This window comes from Suricata suricatta, chromosome 8, assembly GCF_006229205.1.
Source record: "Suricata suricatta isolate VVHF042 chromosome 8, meerkat_22Aug2017_6uvM2_HiC, whole genome shotgun sequence".
Classification (NCBI taxonomy): Eukaryota; Metazoa; Chordata; class Mammalia; order Carnivora; family Herpestidae; genus Suricata; species Suricata suricatta.
In genome coordinates this window covers 46596525-46616518 of record NC_043707.1, presented here as the reverse complement: position 1 = coordinate 46616518, position 19994 = coordinate 46596525, and the positions used below count along the sequence as shown (strand labels likewise).

The following is a 19994-nucleotide window of genomic DNA, read 5'->3' as shown; positions in this document are numbered from 1 at the left end:
AAATAATAAATTAAAAATAAATTAAAAATAAAATAAATAAAATAAAAGACAAAAAAAAAGAAAGTATGCAGGCTGGAAAGAGGGGCAGGGGAGAGAGAGAGAGAGAGAGAGAGAGAGAGAGAGAGAGAGAGAGAGAGACTTAAGCAGGTTCCATGCTCAGTGGAGAGTCTGATGATGGGCTCAATCCCATGACCCTGGGATCATGATCTGAGCTGAAATCAAGAGTCAGTCAATTGACTGAGCCACCCAGGTGCCCCTAAATAAATATACTTAAAAAAAAAATACACCTAAACCAGGCAAGCAAACAACTCCTCCTTGGGAGCAAGAAAATAGAGGGTAGGCTCCCAAGTCTTTGGTATTTTTCCCAGCCTAAGTGCCAACTGACTTTGAAGTCTTGGAAAGCCACAGAATTTGTATTTGTCTCCACTGATATTTAAGCTCAGGAGTTAAGTGCAGGTGACACCAGACTTCAGCCAGATCCTGGCATATTTGGATCTTGTGCTCTGTCCCTTATTTTTGAGGGAGAGAGAGACAGAGAGCATGAACAGGGGAGGGACAGAGAGAGGGAGACACAGAATCTGAAGCAGGACCCGGGCTCTGAGCTGTCAACACAGAACCTGACGCAGGGCTGGAACCCATGAACTGTGAGATCATATCCTGAGCCAAAGTCAGACATTTAACCAACTGAGCCACCCAGGCACCCCTGGAATTTCTTTTTTTTTTTTTCAGTTCTTTTTTATAATGTTTATTATTTTTGGGAGAGTGGGAGGGAGCAGGGGAGGGGTAGAGATGGAGACAGAGGACTCCCATTGGACTCTGTGCTGACAGCACAGGGCCTGATGCAGGGTTTGAACTCCTGAACTGTGAGATCATGACTTGAGCTGAAGTCAGACACTCAGTGGCCTGAGCCACCCAGGTGCTCTGACCCTGGAATTTCTGACTAGCGCCCACACCAGGCTTGCCCCCATCATTTCATTGGCCTTTCAGTGACACATTTTATAGAGCTGAAGATTTGGGAGCCCACTTCCTGTTATTTTAAGGCTTTCTGTATTATTCCCATCCTGCAGACAAAGAAGCAGCAGTTTGGAGGAATGAATTAATTTGTCCAAGGTCAAAGAATAGACAATAGAGCCCAGGGTCACGTTGGCTGGGGCCAAAGCCCGGTGCCTACGGTTGCCTACGACAGATATGCCCAGAACGGCTGTGCAGGACATTAATTTGGTTTGGGTTTGGGTTTTCAGAAGTCATCTTTCAAAAATGTCTTCCAGGTTCTTATGAACTAAGCTGTGAGCTCTGCACCGAGGTGTTTGTCTCCACTGCAGTGCAGGGGCCAGCCCTGGTCTCTGTTCCCATGGCGGTTCTCACAGTTGTCAGCAACGCTGGAAACGTTTCCGTGGTTGATAAGACGCAAAAGGGCACACACGTCTCATTCCACGGCTCTGTCCTGAAAAGAAAATAGGCCAGTAAAGCAACACTGGCAGCAGTAAGTTCTACATGTTAAAAGTGGCTGTTGAGGGGCGCCTGGGTGGCCTGGTCGGTTCATCTCCACTCAGGCCACAGTCTCACAGTTTGCGAGTTCGAGCCCGCGTCAGGCTCCACAATGACTGCGGACGACTGCTTGGGATTCTGTCTCTCTTTCTCTCTGCCCCTCCCCTGCTGAGGCCCTTTCTCTCCCTCTCCCCCCTCTCTCTCTTTCCAAATAAAAAAATTTTATTAAGATAAATAAAAGTGGCTGTTGAATTGCCTCAGACGTGTGTGCTGACCCGTTGCTGGCCTGTCTTCTCCACGAGTTCAAGTTTGGGTCAGCCTGGGCCATGCAGAGTCGAGGGGCTTGCTTTCGCTCTGGCAACAGTGTCAGTTCTTCTGACCCTAAATATCCCATCATCATGTGGTCTGTCCTATGCGTATGTGGCATTCCTGTCTGTGTTGTTACTTACGTGCAGGTTCAAGAGAAGTTCTGTTAACAGCTCCGCCTATCACCGCCCTGTTTCCCACTCGTCCTGTGGTCTGTGAGGGGCATTTCCCTGGGTTGTGATGCAGAGGACAGGGGGTCTGCTGGAACGTGCTATTAATTGATCTCCGCCTTCCCTACCTCAGGGTGGGGGGGTCCTTGCTGTGGGGTTTTGTTGGGGCTGTGTCCGCAACCCGCGTATTAGGCTCCACCTGCCTGTAATACGGGGTTTCTGCAGAAGGGTTGTTGAGTCAGATTACTAGTTCTCGGAATCTGATGGTGATAGGAGAGGTGGCAGATTTTTCCCCAACTTGATTGTTCTTGCCACCCCACCTCCTTCCCCAGAGAGGATCTGGTTTGGGAGCCAGGGACTAGTTGAAGGATTTGCTTTTCTCCATTTCTGAGGCCCTTTTTGCCTTGAAAAACCCCATAGTTTTAGGAAGTGCATGCTTTGGAATTTTGGGGTTTCTTGCAGGAGTGCATTGAGCCCATGAGTATGATTATGTACTTGGGGGACATCATAGGAGGCGTCCCTAGCGCAGTGGGGACTTCGGTGGCCTTGCTGAAGAGGGAGGGTAGCGTGCCTGAAAACCTCACAGGTCCTGTGTGGTGGCTGTTGATGCTGTGCACTTAGGGACAGATCAGTGGGGAGCAGAGAGTCAGAAATGGCTTCCTCAAAGATACTGGGCCTGTCTGGCCTTAGAAGGCCCCACGTTTGGGAGATGGTGAAGTACAGAGGCAGAAAGATCCTGAACCTTGCCACTGGCCAAGGAGAAGGGTGCTCCTGGCGTCCTGGCACTGTGGGTCATGGCTGAGGCCAGTGCTGGGTGCCCTGAGGGATGTCCACTCGGTGGGTGTGCCGAATTGCTCCTTTACTGGAAGCCAAATGCTATATTAGCATCGTGTTACTTTTAACCTACAGGCTTGGGATTGAAATAGACCCCAGACTCGCGTGCCCACCGTGGATATTACTTAGCTGGAGCAGAGTTCCTCACTTGGACCCGTCAGAGGCCTTTTCCCTACTTCTACCCAGACCGAGGGTGTATGAGAACAGAAAGATGATTGCCAGAAGCAGGAAGGTTAGTAGCCCCTAGGAAGGAATCTGACAGCCACGGGGTGGGGGGTGGGGTGGGGGTGAGGATAAAGAAAAGATGCAAAGAAACAGCCTCGTGTACCCAGGACACTGCAGCATGTGGCATGGGGACAGGTGGCCTCTGTCTCCTGTGGGGTCTGACATTTTCACTGGGCTACGTATGTGGCACAGCTCATAACTAATGCATGAAACATTCAGTCTGAGTCACCAAGGCTTAAGTCATGTGTAGCTTACTCCCTTTAACAAGGTGGAAAAAAGGCATATTGGATTTTTTTTAAGTTTATTTGTGCACATGAGCAGGGGAGGGGCAGGGAGAGAGGGAGAGCCCTACGTAGGCTCTGCACCCAACACGGGGCTTGATCTCATGAACCACAAGATCACGACCTGAGCTGAAATCAAGAGTTGGACGCTTAACCAATGGACTGAACCACCCAGGTGCTCCAGATTTTGATCCAGATTTCATAAGTATTTAAAAACATTTTTTTAATGTTTACTTATTTTTGAGAGAGAGACACAGAGACTGAGCATGAGCAGGGGAAGGGGCAGAGAGAGAGGGAGACACAGAATCCGAAGCAGACTCCAGGCTCTGAGCTGTCAGCACAGAGCCTGACGCAAGAGCTCGAACTCATGAACCTCGAAATTGTGACCTGAGCTGAAGTCGGACTCTTAACTGACTGAGCCACCCAGGTGCCCCACAAGCATGTTTTTGAAGTTGGGCACTTGAGTTACGGGTTATTTTTAGTTACATGGAGCTGCCCGTACCCCAGCATTGCTAGGTCTGTTGCTCAGACAGATTTCTGTACATGAGTGCATGCTCCCCTCTTAGAGGCATTTCTAGGCTTCCTGGCATTGGGGGTCCCTCAGCTCTTGTGTCCGCTTGTCAGCATGGGGGGAGGAATGGACTGGTCCGTGGCGGCTTCTGAAAACCTCTGGTGCCTCTGTGGATGTGGTGGTCCTGGGGGAAAGCAAGCACTGCCTGATTTCCCCCCCTCCCCTTGTTCCGAACTGAACAGTTTGCCCGAGCAAAGGTCCTCGGGAACTCTGAGACCCACACCGGGAACGTCAGCAGTGCCTGTCCCAGCAGTGTTCCCTGCCCCAGCCCAGAGCAGTCCCAGGGCCCCCTGGGCTCCGGCAGAAGTGGGTTTCCAGGGAAGCCATGGGCTTGCCCGTTTGGACAGAAGGAGGCAGGGTGTGGGGTGGGCGCCCTGGCAGGGAGACCAGAGCTGGGCACGGGCAGACCCCCTTATCTGGGCAGCACAGCACGTTGTCTGTGGTTTTGGGGTGCAGAGGGTGGGAAGTTGGGCCACCAGGCTCCCGTCCACCATTCCCAGCCTGGCTGGGCAGAGAGGGTTTGCTTTGAAGATGCGCCTGAGAATAAACCTTTGCGTCACCTTGGACATTTTACATTTTGATCAGGGAATTGATTTTCAGCCAGAACCCCGGAGCCTAGAGATGTTTTCACTTTTCACACACCTATGGTAGCGGGAGAGGGAATATTTGCACGTTGGTGCGTCTGTGTACAGGAACTGGACATTTCTGTGCGGAGGGACTTCTGGGCTCACTGAGCACGGAGCCTCCGGAGACTCCGTTCCCAGGGCAGGAGGTGGAATTCGTGATTACGAGGGTGTGTTTGTGTGTGTGTGCGTGTGCATGCGCATGTGGTCAGGCCATGGAGAGTCTCTGGATGTAGGGGTGGGGGTGAAAAGGAAGGGCTTGCCCCACTTTGGAAAATACCAGACATCACAGTCAAGGAGGACCCTGGGCCGGACTGAGCTGGAGAGCCACTGAGCAGACAAGACTTAGGACACAAAACCTCAGCTCAGGGCCACTTGGCTTGCTCAGGGAGGCTGCACATTCCCAAGCCCTTCCCTGCACTCCCTGCGTATCCCGGTGAGCTGTCCCAGGGCTTGGGTTCTCCGCACGACTGCTCCATGCATCCCGTCTTTGCCTTCAGGGCTGGGCCGATGTAGGCACTCAGATCTGGAAGTGATACTGAGCAACCGTGCAACTGAATGACAAGGGCTTTCAAAATGTACATTTGCTCTGAGGACTCTCAGTTCTGTGACACAGGCTTCCTCTCACCAGCGTCTCCCAGCCTCCCGTGCTCGTGCCCATCAAGGCTGATACTAAGCAGCGACTGAGTGCAGACCATTGATCAGGGCACGATTGGGGCGCAAACGAGAGCTTTGCCATGGCTCTGCTCTCAAGGAGGTTAGCTGATTGACTCCTGGATGTTTCTAGACTCTGTGCTCAACAAAGGGAGCCGAGCCAGGATCTGACAGAGCGTCTAGTGGATAGACGGGTTAGGGGGGCTGTGTGGTCTCACTGAAGTGCACAGCCCCGAGCCACTCCAAGAGTGACGGTGGCCGTCCAGGAACGGAGGGCAGCCCTGTCCTGGCCCCTGGGTGGTTGTAGGTGACCCGTGTCATCTCAGCCACTTAGCAGGGGCTGGGAAGGAAAATAAGCCGGGCAAGGTAACAAATACATTTGTAAAGTTGGTGTCCCACAGGCACACTGTCCCCGCGGGGCCAAGCATCACAGGGAAAGAGCACAGGGTGGAGGTTTGTAAACCCAGATTGGAGTTCAGCTCTGCTGTGTGCTGGTCAGAGATTTTTTATTTTTTAAATTTTTTTGAAGTTTACTTATTTATTTTGAGAGAGAGCACATGTGCATGCATGAGTGGCCATGGAGGGGAGAGAGAGAGAGAGAGAGAGAGAGAGAGAGAGGGAATTCCAAGTAGGTTCTGCATGGTCAGCACAGAGCCCAGCATGCGGTTAGAACTCACAAGCCGCAAGATCATGACTTGAGCTGAAACCAGGAGCCAGACACTTAACTGACTGAGCCCCCCCCAGGTATCTCTGGGCAGAGTTTTGAACGTCAATTTTCTTGCCTTGAATGCTTGTGGAAGTGAGATGCGATGGTGTGTGAAAACCCGTGCTGTGTTAGCCCAGGTTTCTCTTGGAGGTGGTGGGTGTCCTGCTCGTGTGGCCACAAGGCAGCGTGGACGCCGTCCCTACTCGACCCCCGTACCTGTTGGCCTTACCCCTTCTCTGCTGCTCTCTGGGGGGCTGACCTTGGGCAGGGAGAGTCCACTCCGTGCACCTCTGCTGAGGTCTGGAGACTGCAGCAGGCCAAGGGTAGGAGGCCTCCTAGACCAGGAAAGATCAAGGTCTCAGCTAGGGGTTCGGGAAGGGGTCTTGCCTCCTTTGAAACACAGAGCCCCCGCTGACCTGTGGTAGAGAGGATGGAACCCAGAGGAGGGATCGGGATTAACTAGCATCTGCAGCCAGCGTGCCTGTGTTTATTTATGTATTTATATTTGTTTATTTTATGAAAGCACAAATAGAGGAGGGGCAGAGAGGGAAAGAGAGAGAATCCCAAGCAGGCTCTGCGCTGCGAGCTGAACCACCCAGGCGCCCCTTTGCAGCCCGCATCATTTACGAGCCCTCTGCCCTGGGTGGTTGTAGTTGGCTCTGCTCTCTAGAAAACCGAACACCCAGCCTTCCTTACAACAGGGGTGATGGGGCTTGGGGGAGAGGCCCTGCACGGAGACCCCAAAACCTGCCTCTACACTTGGTTCCGTCACGCATTAACCCTGCCACCCTCTGTAAGGCTCTTGACCTTGGTAGGTTCCTCACTTTCCTCCATGGTAAACTGAGAAAAACGGGAAAGTTCTGTGCAGCCTAAACAGATCTAAGTTATAAGTGATTCCTTTCTCAGCTGTTGTCTTGGTGGGACCTGGCTAATGACATAGCCTGGGAGAAGGCACAAAAGCCCCTTGATGACAGATCTCAGTGTCACTTGTAAATTCTCATCCTGGAGACAAACGGGGTGGTGAAATCCAGTAGCCTGCCGTTCCGCCTGCTTACCCTTGTGTTCTCCTGTTTTACCTGACTCCAGAAGAAGGTTTTTTTCTTTTTTTTTTTCCCACTCAGGACCTGATTATTCAGTAAAGAAGCGTTGCATTAATTTTGCCCTCTTTTCTCAGTATCCAGCGAGCAGCCCTGGTGGTTCTGGAAAATTACTATAAAGATTTCACCATCTATAACCCCAATCTCCTAACAGCCTCCAAATTCCGAGCAGCCAAGCACATGGCCGGGCTGAAAGTCTACAATGTGGATGGTATGTGCCTTGAAATGGTGTCTCTGGTTGGTGGATCTAGGGAGCACTGTTTGGGCACCTCTTTCGCTTAAACTTTGTGATCCATTTGGCTGCCCCTCCCCTCAGTGTCTGTCTTTATGGAACATTCTCCGTTCAGAACAATTTTTTTGCTTTGTTTCGCTTTTTCCTTTTCTTTTCTTCCCCCTTCCCCTCCTTCCTTCCTTCCTCCTTCCCTCCCTCCCTCTCTCTTTCTTTCTTTTTTTTTCTCTGTCTCTTTCTGCAGGCAGACATACTTTCAAAGGAATGTTGATTTACAGTCTACACACGAGGGAGGCCCATTCGTTTGGGGATTTTCTGATTGAAAACAATAGTGATGTGTGTTTCCTGCTTCCTGCTGGGAATACCTATGGAAAGCTGCTTTTGAAATTTGGGATAAGTTACCCAGAGTCTCAGCTCCCTAGATCCATGAAGTCAGAAACTCTCAGTAGGTAGTTCAGGCATCTGGTGAGATGCTTACAGGGATTTCTCAATCCTGGCTGGGAGCTGGGGCCGAGTGGCTGGTGGGAGGCCAGAGGCCAGGCTGGGGACGTCAGAGCTATCAGATGGTTAAGTGCAACAAACAGGACACAGTGTCAGTTTCTTGCTCGGTGCCCTGGGTCAGGGCAAGAGCTTTGCAGACCCAGGAAGAGGGTCATATTGTTAGCAAGTCGAGTGATTTACAGATGGTGTCGATTTTTAGTGGCGATTTCCTCCCCATTTTGGCAGAGGCGGGGGCATAAGTGGTTTCATGAGCTATGCACTCTGGTGGGACTCCCAGAGGGTTGGTAAATTTCATCTGTGATTGGAAAGCTTAGTGTAAATTCCCAAGAGCAAAACCAAGGTATTAACTGAGCAGTTGATACAGAAGAAAGCATGTAATCTGCCTTGTCCTTCTGAAAAGCTCAGGTGATCTGTGGCCAGTTGGGAACAGGGACTCAAGGTCTAACTCTGTATTAACAGACAGGCCATACGCCAGTCCTCGGGTCTTTTTTTTTTTTTTTTTTTTTTTTTTTTTTTAATAAAGGTTGTGACCACTGTGACATTCCAGCATGGCTTGTCCTGTGCAAAATCCATGTCTCCTGTCCCTTGACTTTTTTTCTCTGTCCTTGTTCTCCTCGTGCATCTCATTCTCTCTTGTTGTCTTGTTGCTGAAACGTGATGTTCTAACTCCCTTTATGGCCAAACTGAAACTTTATGTAACCAATGGTGAGGAGCATCCTCAGCACACTGTGTGTGGTTTTTGGCCCACGTTTTAATTGGCGAACATTCTTCATCTCCTCCTGAGTTCTTTTTCCATTTCCACTGATCATACAGGGCTTGGGGGAGGTTTCCTTGCCCTGAGGAGCACCCTGAAGGTGAGCACAGGAGTCCTGGCCACCCTTCTGGGAAGTTTCCTCTGAGGGTCGATTGTGTGCGGGTAGGCAGGTGGACAGTATCGACAGACCGCAGTCCTAGCTGTCTGCTTTCTTTGCAGCCCCACGGCATTAAAACCCTTCTTCTCCCTCCACTGTCCTTCCCCAAAGGCCCCAGTAACAATGCCACTGGTCAGTCCCGGGCCATGATCGCTGCCGCCGCTCGGCGCAGAGACTCCAGCCACAACGAGTTGTATTATGAAGAGGCAGAGCACGAGCGGCGGGTGAAGAAGCGGAGAGCAAGGTCTGTGCCCCCACCCCCACCCCCGACACTGACACCCTGTCATAGGAGACTTTTTATTTATTTATTTATTTATTTACTGCCAGAATGAAATCTCAGCATGTAAACGCAGCGCACGCAAGCCTTAGGCGAGTACCCCGTCCCAATGCTTCTCGTAATTCAGCGCCCTCAGGAGGGCTTATTAAAGTGCAGATCTGAGGTCCCAGGCCCCACCTGCAAAAGTGACTGACTTACTATTCTGTGGGGCCGGAGTGGGGCCCAAGAAGCTGCATGTCGTACAGATTCCCAGCTGACGCCAAAGCCCACGCTTTGCAGGGCCCCCTCCTCCGCATCCCCCCACCCCCAGTCCCTCGCTGGTGTTCAAGTCTGATCGTGTGAACAGAAGTGGGCAAAGCTGGTTTCCATCATGGATGCTGGGCCTCTTCCATTCTTTCTCTGCCCCCCGCCCCCACCCCCGGGGCTGCTGGATGGAGGGAGATACAGCTCTGGTTTTCTTTGCAAGGCTGCCTCTGTACCTCCAGCCACCTGTCAGCATGTGCGGAGCCTCTTGTGGCCAGAGCAAGGAATCCCCGAGCTCTTTTCCTCTGACCCTTCATGGGGGTGATGGAAGGGTTGACACAAGGCCCCTAGGCTCAGTAGGGGCAGAACTGAGAACAGAGATCATCCCACCAGTTTCAGGGCTCCCTCCTTCTCACCTCGGTGCCCCCCCCTTCCTTTCCCTTTCTGTCCCCCTCTCAGCCATCTGGGAGGACAGCCGAGGAGGGGAGCCTTGGGTGAGCCAGCAGCAGCCTGGGCCACGGAGGCGGGCCCTTTAGCGCCACTCTGCTCGGGCCCTGTCCTGATGACTGTCCCATTACCCTTCCAGGCTGGTGGTGGCTGTGGAGGAGGCCTTCATCCACATCCAGCGCCTCCAGGCCGAAGAGCAGCAGAAGGCCCCAGGGGAGGTGATGGACCCCCGGGAGGCCGCCCAGGCCATCTTCCCCTCCATGGCCCGGGCGCTGCAGAAGTACCTGCGCACCACTCGGCAGCAGCACTACCACAGCATGGAGAGCATCCTGCAGCACCTGGCCTTCTGCATCACCAACAGCATGACCCCCAAGGTGCCACCTGTCCCTGAGCCCGGGAGGGGTACAACCTACATGTTCTCTACAGGACCCACTCATGAGAACTCATGATTCCCACCTGCTTTATATTATCTTGGGGTGACTGGTTTCTTAGGTGCCCTTTGACAGCCTCTAGATTCAAGCAGAGGAAAGCCTCTCACTGAGGGACTGTGGAGGTGGTAGTTAAAGGCCCTTTGTGAGTCCCGAAGCCGAGCCGGCTCCTTCTCACCTGGGTTCTCCACCAACAAGCTGGTCGCCTTGGGCAAACGGTTCAATGGTTCTGTGCCTCATGCTCCTACTCTTAACAATTGGGGCCAAGAGTTCATACCACCTCATTGGGTTGTTTTGGGAACCCCAAGAGCTTCTTCACATGAGGTGCTTAAAACAGTGCCTGTCATGTGGCGAGGACTGAATACATGACTGTCACTAGTGGAGGAAAAGATGCCAGCACCCTGATAGGCACTTGCGATGTCGTGGAGTTCGTGTTACTTGAATGGTCTTTTGAATTGGGACGTGAGCATGCTTTTAGGGATAGTGGAGGAAACGGCTGTGTATCTAAGAGAAAGGGTGTGGCCAAGGAAGCAGAACAGAGTGAGGGGTCGCAAATGACCTGTTATCAGACAAAGGGGAGCTCAGATCCCGGCTCCACCAATTGATTGGTTTGTGACTTTGTAGAAGTCACTCTCCATTTGTTTCCTCTTTTGTAACATGGGGACAGTGGTAGCATCTACCCAGTAGGGTTGTTGTGTGAAAATTATGCGAAATGTGGCAATGTGACCTGGAAGTCACAAGGTAGGGAGTAAATGAGCTGGGCATCTAGTGCACATGAAATGTTTGGTGGCTTTTGTTAATAAGGGCCCGTGTACACGCGTCACTCTCCATGTGTGTAACATATGACTCTGTTGTCCCTCACCAGTGGTGACTGTCAGGAAAGCGATAGAGAAACATCCAGTGAGTTCTGTAAGGGTTTCCATTTTCTTTGATTCACTAATTCCTCTCCTAGAAAGAGTATTCAGCACAGTCAGATACATACACAGGTATACCTGAAGATGATTCTTGCAAAATAATTTGGAATAACTCCAAACTGGCCATACTGTAAAAATCGAACGGTGGCTTATAAATCACGGTATATCGCCTCTTAGAAACAGAAGAATCTTTGTTAGAATATTATGTTACAAAAAATAGAATGCAAGGAAGCATGAACACTGCGTTGCCAACAGTGCAGTCATCTGCACACGCAAAGTGATAGCTCATCCCACGTGGAACGGAGGCCATTTTCCTTTTTCTTTCAAGACCCTTTACTTCCCTGGTTCCTTTCATTTTCCTTTCGGGAGCCTGGGTGGCTCAGCTGGTTAAGTGTCCGACGGCAGCTCAGGTCATGATCTCCTGGTTCATGGGTTCAAGCCCCACGTTGGGCTCAGTGCTGACAGCTCAGAGCCTGGAGTCTGCTTTGGATTCTGTGTCTCCCTCTCTTTCTGCCCCTCCCTTGCTCATGCTCTATCTCTCTCTCAAAAATAAACATTTAAAACGAAAATGTATACTTTTTCTCAATTAAAAATCATTTCACACTCTTCTTTGTGTAGAAATCCAGGCATTAAAGAAAAACATAATGTGCAAAGGGAACTTTCCATTCTACTTCCCTAAACAGTTTGTAGTGATAAGGAGCCAGTATGTATGCTTTCGGAGGTGTGTGTGTGTCTAAAGGAGAAGTGGGAAAAAAGGCAAACCACAAATGAGAGCTTACACACACACATGCACATGCACGCACACACACAGATGCAATTTGGAAACTTGTGTTTTTCACTTAAAACGATCTCTTGGCTCTTTTCCCATGTCCATACTTGTGGATCTCTGTCATACGGATCTAACTCCGTCTCTTTAATAGTTGCATCTTACTGCACTGACTCAACTGATCTGTGTAACGGGTGCTTACAACGCACCTTTGGATGAAAATCTTCCCCTGGTTTAAACCAGGGCTCAGCTGTTTTTGTTCATCAGGTTTTATTGGTACACAAGACACACCCTTGTATTTCCATATCACCGATGGCGGCTTTCTCTCTACGCAGGCCGAGCCGGAGCCGTTGTGACAGTGTGTGGCTAGTGAAGGTGAAAATATCTACGTTAGAGAAAATGTTGCCAACCGCTGGTCTAAACAGGGTTGCAGCAAATATCTTTGTAACATATATCTTTGGGCATCTGTGCAAGTGTTTCCAAAAGATAAATTTCTGGGAGAGGAACAGCTAGATCGAAGGTATAGATCTTGCCAAATTGTCCTTCCCAGGATGTTGCCATGTTACACTTTTGCCTCTGGGATAGGATTATTTATTTCTCCCACACAATTGACCTATTGGGTGTTAGCATTCTTTTTAGTCATTGCCCACGTAAGAGGGAAAAAAATATTTTTCACTATAATTCCTTTTTCTTCAATTATTAATGTGGTAGAACATCTTTTTATTATGTTAATTTTCTATTAATATTCTATACATTATCTTATTAATTTCATTTCTCTAATTGCTGAGTTGTTTCTTTTTCTTAGGATTCACAAGAGGTGTTTCTTTTCTGTGAGTAAGAGAGAGCAAGCGAGCAGAGGAGGGGCAGAGAGAGAAGGAGAGGGACAGTCTTAAAAATTTTTTTTAATGTTTGTTTATTTTTGAGAGAGAGAGGCAGAACATGAGCAGGGGAAGAGCAGAGAAAGAGGGAGACACAGAATCCAAAGCAGGCTTCAGGCTCTGAACTGTCAGCACAGAGCCCAACGTGGGGCTCAAACTCACACGCTGCAAGATCATGACCTGAGCCAAGTTGGATGCTTAATTGACTGAGCCAGGTACCCCAAAGGAAAGAGAGAATCGTAAGCAGGGGTTCCATCTTGTGAACCATAAGATCATGACCTGAGCTGAAATCGAGAGTCAGACGCTTAGCCGATGGAGCCACCCAGGCACCCCTATGTTTTGATACTAGAAGGGTGTTTAGGCATGGCTGTACTTCCTGCCTAGAATATGGGCTTACGGATCGAAGGAATATCCTCGGCAGCAGGAGTGAGGCATAGATGGAAGAAGAAGGTATAGAACCATCCTGTGTCTAGGACCAGAGTGCTATCGCCCAGTATATCCTATCTCAATTACTGGTTCATTCTTTTCTTGCAGCTTAATCAGTGTATGTATTTATTTAATACACCATTAAGCTCCTAGTGGGTCCAGGTACATTGGAAATTCACATTTAAACAATAGTTCCTGCCCTTTGGGAGGGTAAAGTCCAGTGTGGGGGACAGACGCACAAGTCCACAGTGATTGTTAGCAAAGTAAAATATCACACGGTAGCCAGGCCGGTGATGATAAGCACTTGGAGGAAGGTGTGCTCATCTGTCCGGAGGCTCAGGCAGTGGTCTGAGGAGATTTAAGGGCCCAGGAGGAACAGTGCATGTGGACTGGGGACAGTGGAAGGGTTGTTGTCCAAGGACCCCCAGGAGCTAAGGAGCTAAGCACTGTTGGATCAGGGGGCTCATGAGAGGGGCAGGGATGTGGGCTCTGGCATCCCTCAGACCTGGCCCTTGCACATTGGTCCCATGGGAGATCAGGGAGCTCACTGTGCCTCAGGCTGGTTGGGTTTCATCTCCACTTCCAGGAGGGTAAATGACTCGTCCACAGTCACACACCCTATGAGTGGTAATGCATTTTCCAGTGTGCCAGTATATCCTCTCACGTGTTTAGCTTACACTTCCCCAGTGTCCCTCAGGGCCGGTCCTTGCCCTCCCTGAGGAGCCATCGGTGCGCGTGGAGGCAGACCTAGCACGGGGACCCGCAGCGGCATGTGTGGTGGGGCCAAGCCTTGGCTGGGCAGACGTGGATGCCAGCTGCCCCTCCCTCTGCCTACCCTGCCTCTGGTTGGCAGAGGGGAGTGAGGATGTCCAAGGAAGCTTCCCTACCCAACGTCTCAATTGTGAGGGTCTGATGGGGATACGGCGTGATATGCCGGGCGCCATCTTGGTTTGCTGGGACGCACTGTCATGCAGGATGGACAGGCCCCTGGTGGCACTGCCGTGGACATGGGGTGAATCTTCCCTGATGGCCCTTCCCCCTCTTTTTCAGGCCTTTCTGGAACGTTACCTCAGCGCGGGCCCCACACTGCAGTATGACAAGGAGCGCTGGCTCTCTACGCAGTGGAGGCTGGTCAGCGAGGAGGCTGTCACTAATGGATTACGGGATGGAATTGTCTTCGTCCTCAAGTGCTTGGACTTCAGCCTCGTGGTCAATGTGAAGAAAATCCCATTCATCGTCCTCTCAGAGGAGTTCATAGACCCCAAATCTCACAAATTTGTCCTTCGCTTACAGTCCGAGACCTCCGTTTAAAAGTTTTATATTTGTGGCTTTATTACAAAAGAAAAAAAAGAGTATATATATAGAGAGAGATATATGTATACCAGAGGGGCGTCTTTTTCTATTCTTCTTCTTCATCGCTGACTGAAACCAGCAGATGATAGACCAGTACCCTTCGACCATCCGCACTTTATTTGGAAGAGGCAGGGGGCGTCCGCCCTGGAGAACAGAGACTGATGACATTGACCTTTGTGGATGGGACTCCTCACGAAGCTGCTTCTGTGACAGCTGTTAACCAAAGCAGAGCGGGTGGCTCGCCTCGCCTACGGCCAGGGCAGCTAGTCCCCCTTCTCATCCAGGACCACGCCCTTCTGTCGCTTCTGGTCCACCCCCTGGGAGAGCTCTGGGGGTACCTCTTCACTCCGTTCGGGGAGACCAGACATGACACGTCCGCCCGTGTGTTTGTGTGTGTCAACCTCCCACGGTCCGTTCCAGAAATGCCTGCCTTCATCTTTGTTCTTTGTTGCCTTAAGTTCCGCAGAGGGAGGTCACAACAGAAAATGTGCACTGTCCGTTGACATCTCTAAATGATCTTAGGTTGTTACCCCCCCTCCCCACCAAAGGGAAAACCTGCCTGCCCTTCCCTGGAGTGGAGCAGGTAGATCTTTCCTGACCCCACGATTGCCCACCCATCTCACTCCTTCACCCGCCCCTGCACACACCACACACCGGCCAGGTGGGCAGAGCCTTCAGAGCCGCCGGGGACCTGGGTCTTCACTTGTGCTCGCAGGCTCCGGGCGCCGCCTCCAGTGGGCCCCAGGGATTGTTTGCACAGGGAGGCATAGAACGCCTACCGGCTAGAACACAGGGCGAGCAAGGCGGCTAGGCTGGCCCTGTTAGGCTGTGGCAGAGCCCTTCCCCTCCCGGTCCTCCTCCCCATGGCTCGCAGGGACCACAGGGGTGACGGATACTGGGACTCAGGGACTGGCAGGTGCAGCTCAAGCCTCTCATTTCCCCAGGGAGATATCACCAAAGCTTCAGAGCAAGTTGCCCTGCCAAGGGAGACCAAGCAGTGCCCAGCGCAGTAGCAGCCACTCTTGTCCAGTCCCTGCTTCCTGACCACCATCACTGTGCACCTAGTGACCTCTGCCACTTACTACCAGGGAAGGAGCTGCTTTGGCCCTGGTGCTGGGATTCCTTGTAGTCCCTGGGAAAGTGGGGAGAGGGATTGGGCAAGCGGCTAAGCTGAGGGAGAGGAAAGGGAGGGGAGCCAGTCTTAGGATCCCGAGTGATTCCTCTGTGACAGGTTTCTGAAGTGCAGCTGGTTTCACTGGGACCCCAGGCCAGGAGAAGCAGCTGTGGCTGGGGGGGGGAGGGGGGGGCAAGCCGACCCGGCCGAGTCCTGCTGCAGGGGACCCTGTCTGTTCCTCCATCTGCCTTCCCATATCATGACAAACCCTTGCAAAGTACTCACCCTTGCTTTTCCCAGGTACTTGGGGGCATTCAATCACCTTGCTTTCAAAAAGGAGGACACTGTCAGAACGTCCTTTGTGTGTGGGTTGGCACATGCCCTTCCTGGGTTGTGCAGTATTTGCGTATCATGTTTTAAAATCAAAATTGGCCTTGGATATCGCTAATACCACCTGTACCTGAAAAAGTAAACAGCATTCTTGAATCAACAGCCTTCGGCTCAAACAGACATGTTGGAAAAGAAGAAGGGAGAAGCCATCCGTGTGGCCTCAAGCCAAGATGTGCTATGTCACTAAATGGTTCTGTTGATGAAAAACACATACCATGTAACCATGGTGCTTTTGTTCATAGTTGTTGCCTTAGGTCCCTTCAAACTGGACATTCCTTACAATCTCTTTCTCAGGAAATCTATTTTGGGAGGTGAGGCAAGGGAAGGGGTAAGTGGGTGAGACTCTGGACGGCAGCGGTTCTCATGTCCCAGGCTAAGTGTGTCAGACGCTTCTGCATCAGGACCTCAGTGGTTGGAGATGCTGTGAGTCCGTCGAGTTCATGTACAGGACATGTAGTTCATAATGACACTTTATCAGCATTCTGAAATACTGTGCCTCCAACCCGATCTTAAGTTAAGAAGGAGTTAAGTTGGAGTCACTGCTTTGGTGCCTATACTCTGAGCAGGGTGAAAAAGGGTTTAGATTAAGGAATGTATTTTCTCGCCCCTCTCATCCTCTCTACCCCCAGTCTTTGCATAGGAGAATGTCAAGCCTTTCTGAAATTATGGTTTCATTTTGAAATTGGATATCGATTTTTGACGCTGGCTTCGTATCCAGTCCCTTTTGAAAGAATAACAAAATAAAATGCAGGCTCTTTGTATAAAGCCTTTGCACCTTCAGACCCTCAATAACTCGACTTGCTGGTGCTGTGGGAACAATGTAAATGGCAGTAAAAGATGGAAGGTTTCAGAAAGCTTCATCACATGATCGAAAATGATGCGTTTTTATTTCAGGCCTTAGAACCAATAGGCTATTCTTTTTAAAAGAGGGTAAACTGCCCTAGGGCTAGTAAAATATAGGAGACTTCACATTAGAGGGGACAGGATTTCATTTGCCTTAAATGTTTGTAGATTTTCTACAACTTTCAACCTAAGGTATTAAAACGTGAATGTCAGATGTGAGGCATGGAGGGTCCCAGGGAGGAGCGCAAGCCTGAGACCCCTCCTCCCTGCCAGTGTTTGAACCAGCGGGTTACTTTTGTTCTGCAGTGCAGACTTCTGAAGGTGCCGACCGTTGTCAGACATCGTGAAGGGAATGTTACAGTGACAAAGTCTGCCTTCTTAGAGGGGGAAGGGACTCTTAAGCTTTCCTAGTTGATTCATCCTTTGCATTACTGGTTCAGTTCAAACGCCAGAATACTTTAGCCGAAGTTCACAGAGCCCTTGAGGAAATGCTTGACCAGGTTTTCGCCTGGCTAGCATCATCTGCCCTGTCTGTCCTTCCCTTTCACATCTACGGCCAGGAGAAATCTGTGCAGAAGTGGGTGGAGGTAGGTGGCCCTGGGGCGTGTGCCTGCGTGGGTGTGTGTGTGTGTGTGTGTGCTCACACGCGTCGCTGCACGTTACGAGAGTTAGAGCTCCTTTTCAGTGTATGGGGATGTGTGTGGCTGGGCTGGTGTAGGGGGGGATGAGATGCGGTGACCCCCCCTCGGCGCCCCTCTACTTATGGCCTCCTCTTCATTTTGCCTGCATGTATTCAGATCGGGCTGTATCTCTGTGGCAAGCCCTCTGTCCGGGTGGCAGGAAGTGATTACCCTCCCCCTGCACCTGGGGAAGTAAGTGAGTGTTAGTCACTCCACAAAACCAAGAGAATCCGGTTCTTGGTTCACACCCCCTCTGGCTGGGCTCTGTGATGAGAGGCGCCCTACACGGGGATACATGCTTGCTTGTGCGTGTGTTTCCATGTGTGTGTACGTTTCTCTGAGAGTAATTACCAGATGGACGGCATCTGGTTTATAGTTTAGCCGTCTCAACATCTGTGTTGTCTTATAGGTGGGTTCGTTCTGTCAGCAGGTGATTGACCCGCGTGCTTGGATGGATGTGTGTCCTGAGGGTGTTCGTGTTTCCCCCTGTGCCCGAAGGCAGAGAGATTTCCTAATAGCACCCATCTTTTGGAAGGCTTCTCTACGCCAGTTATTTCTCCCTTGGCTCCAATATTCCTTGCCCTCAGTTACACTGGCTTCTCCCCAGGAGTAAATGGCTTTAGCCTAGGAGTGTCTTCTGGAAAGCTTGATGCCCTGCAGGCAGTCCATTAGCCTCTCTCTTGCCTCAGGACCCTATGACCCGAAAACAGCAAGAAGCAGAGAAAGAAAGGTCAAGCTCTTGTGATAATTACTTCTCCAACTTTACTACCTTGGAAGCCTTACTCTTGTTTCTCAATATAACTTAAAAGCTGAGCTTCATAAAAAAGATAAGGCTGATTACTAAAAGTAGCACCGAAGTGTTCACATAATATTTAAATAGTCCAGCAGAGGTCCTGCGATTATAAAGCGATGTAAGTATTTCTGGGTAGCATTGATGCTTTATGGATCTTGTTACAAAAAAAAAAAACCCAACAACAATAAATCACTACTGTGGATTTACTATCTAACCTTGTGGTCATATTCCATCGATAATAAAATAGGAGTTGTGCTTAAGCCCATAGCACAGTTCTTGAATGGCATTCAGGGCAGTAGTGAATCGAGGTAAGTTAGACACTGCATTGAAGTTACCATGTTGCACTTTAACCAAGTTGATGCCCAGAAAATTCAATTTCAGGTCATTTTTTTGACAAAACGTATTTTGGTCAGACAAGGAAGAGAAGAAGGGTTCTGTTCTAGAATGTGAACTCCTTGGAGGCAGGGTTATCTCCATTTAACAGGTGAGGAGGGGGACGATCAGAGAGGGAGGGACCCGTCTCAGGTCTCCTGGCTCATGTATGGAATTTCAAATAGAATGTCTGATTCCAGCCCTTTGTTCTCTGCGCCTTGAGGTATGGTCTGCATGACCTGGCATTTTGGACGGTGGAGGAACGTGGGGTGAGGGTTCCTTGGAGGTGGTGGAATCCCTTGAGTTCTTTCATTTTGCACCAGAGCTGTGGCCCCCAGGGGGGACCTATCTATGGTGCGAGCAGATTTCTTGAGATTCTAATTCAAAAGATTTGAGAATGCCCCTCCCCCAGGAAAACCATCTCTGCCAGCACCATTTACTGCAAGACGAAGGTGCTGTGGTCCTGACAACCACCCTTTGCCTTTGCCCCTCTTGCATGGTGCTCTGCTTCGCCTAGCTAGGGTGGAGAAAGACCACCTGCAGACCCAGCCTCGGGAGCTCAGGAACTGGGGTCCTTGGCCTCCCTCCTTGACATCGGTGCCCTCAGCAAGCACTTTGCATCCCGCTCTTCTTCCCCTACGTTTGCCCTCAGCCGTTTTAAAGGAACTGATAAAACAGAACTCGGAAAACACAGTTTTCCTCTCTTCCGATGCCTTTACGTTTGGCTCCGTTGAGCACGCACGACCTTTTTCTCTCCTGCTGTTCTCTTTCCGTGGAGGACAGGAAAACCAAGATGGTGCTCCCAGTTCTCAGCATGGCTACTCCTTAGGGACTGGGACAGATTTTCAAAGGGTAGAAACTATAAAACTCCATACAATAGAATTTGGGGGACTCTGTGAGCCTTCCTTGCCAGGCCCCACCCCATTTTTACTTATATAAGCCAATTTGCTTTGTTTCACCTGTAAAATAAATCTCTGTAATGGGTTGTTTTAGAGTCTTCTCGATACACCCACAGATTTTTTACATTCAAAGCATGAAGTGAAAGGTTACTTCCAATATGGCGCGAAGAATCTGCAATTTAGATGTCTCACAGCTTGAAAACACCAGTGTTTTGTCTTAGGGGGGAAAAACACTCTTCTCCTGCGCCTCGGGGAACAAATGTGATCCATGGCCAGGCTTTTGTCTTCAGAGTGTATTTGGCACTGAAATAATTTTTGCATACAGATACTTGAATGTATCATTGTCTGGTTTTGTGTTTGCTTATATTTATCAGAGTTTTCTGTAACATGAGCTTTCATTCTGAAGGAGCTGGTCACTTCAGCGTCGCTAAGCCCCCCAACGTCCAAAGCCTAGGAAAGCTGCATCTCTGCGGACCAGAGACTGTTGCTCAGGGAAATAGTAACGGGACCCAGGCATGGGGTCTATGGGTGACAAACCTAGTTTAACTCCCGTTGCAGGGAATTTAGAAAGTGGC

At 50.3% G+C, this 19994-nt stretch overlaps 1 protein-coding gene and 1 long non-coding RNA gene across 3 annotated transcripts in view; one reads left to right on the top strand and one right to left on the bottom strand.

Annotated features, from left to right (window-relative positions):
* VANGL1 (VANGL planar cell polarity protein 1) overlaps positions 1–15614 on the top strand; it is a 40712-nt gene extending 25098 nt beyond the window's left edge. The window contains exons 4-7 of the mRNA XM_029948350.1: positions 7033–7166; positions 8708–8840; positions 9703–9937; positions 14026–15614. Of these exons, the coding sequence (XP_029804210.1) occupies positions 7033–7166; positions 8708–8840; positions 9703–9937; positions 14026–14286 (763 nt within the window). The 3' untranslated portion in view covers positions 14287–15614. The remainder of the gene's footprint in view (positions 1–7032; positions 7167–8707; positions 8841–9702; positions 9938–14025) is intronic.
* Positions 14292–16003, bottom strand: LOC115299064. Of its 2 annotated transcripts, none has more exons than XR_003911974.1 (4): positions 15728–16003; positions 14976–15110; positions 14667–14780; positions 14292–14541 (listed from the first exon to the last, which is right to left on the bottom strand). It is a non-coding gene; the product is annotated as an uncharacterized LOC115299064 (long non-coding RNA). The 2 variants fall into 2 exon arrangements; XR_003911973.1 differs by having other exon boundaries at positions 14983–15110.
* Positions 16004–19994: the final 3991 nt, after the last annotated feature.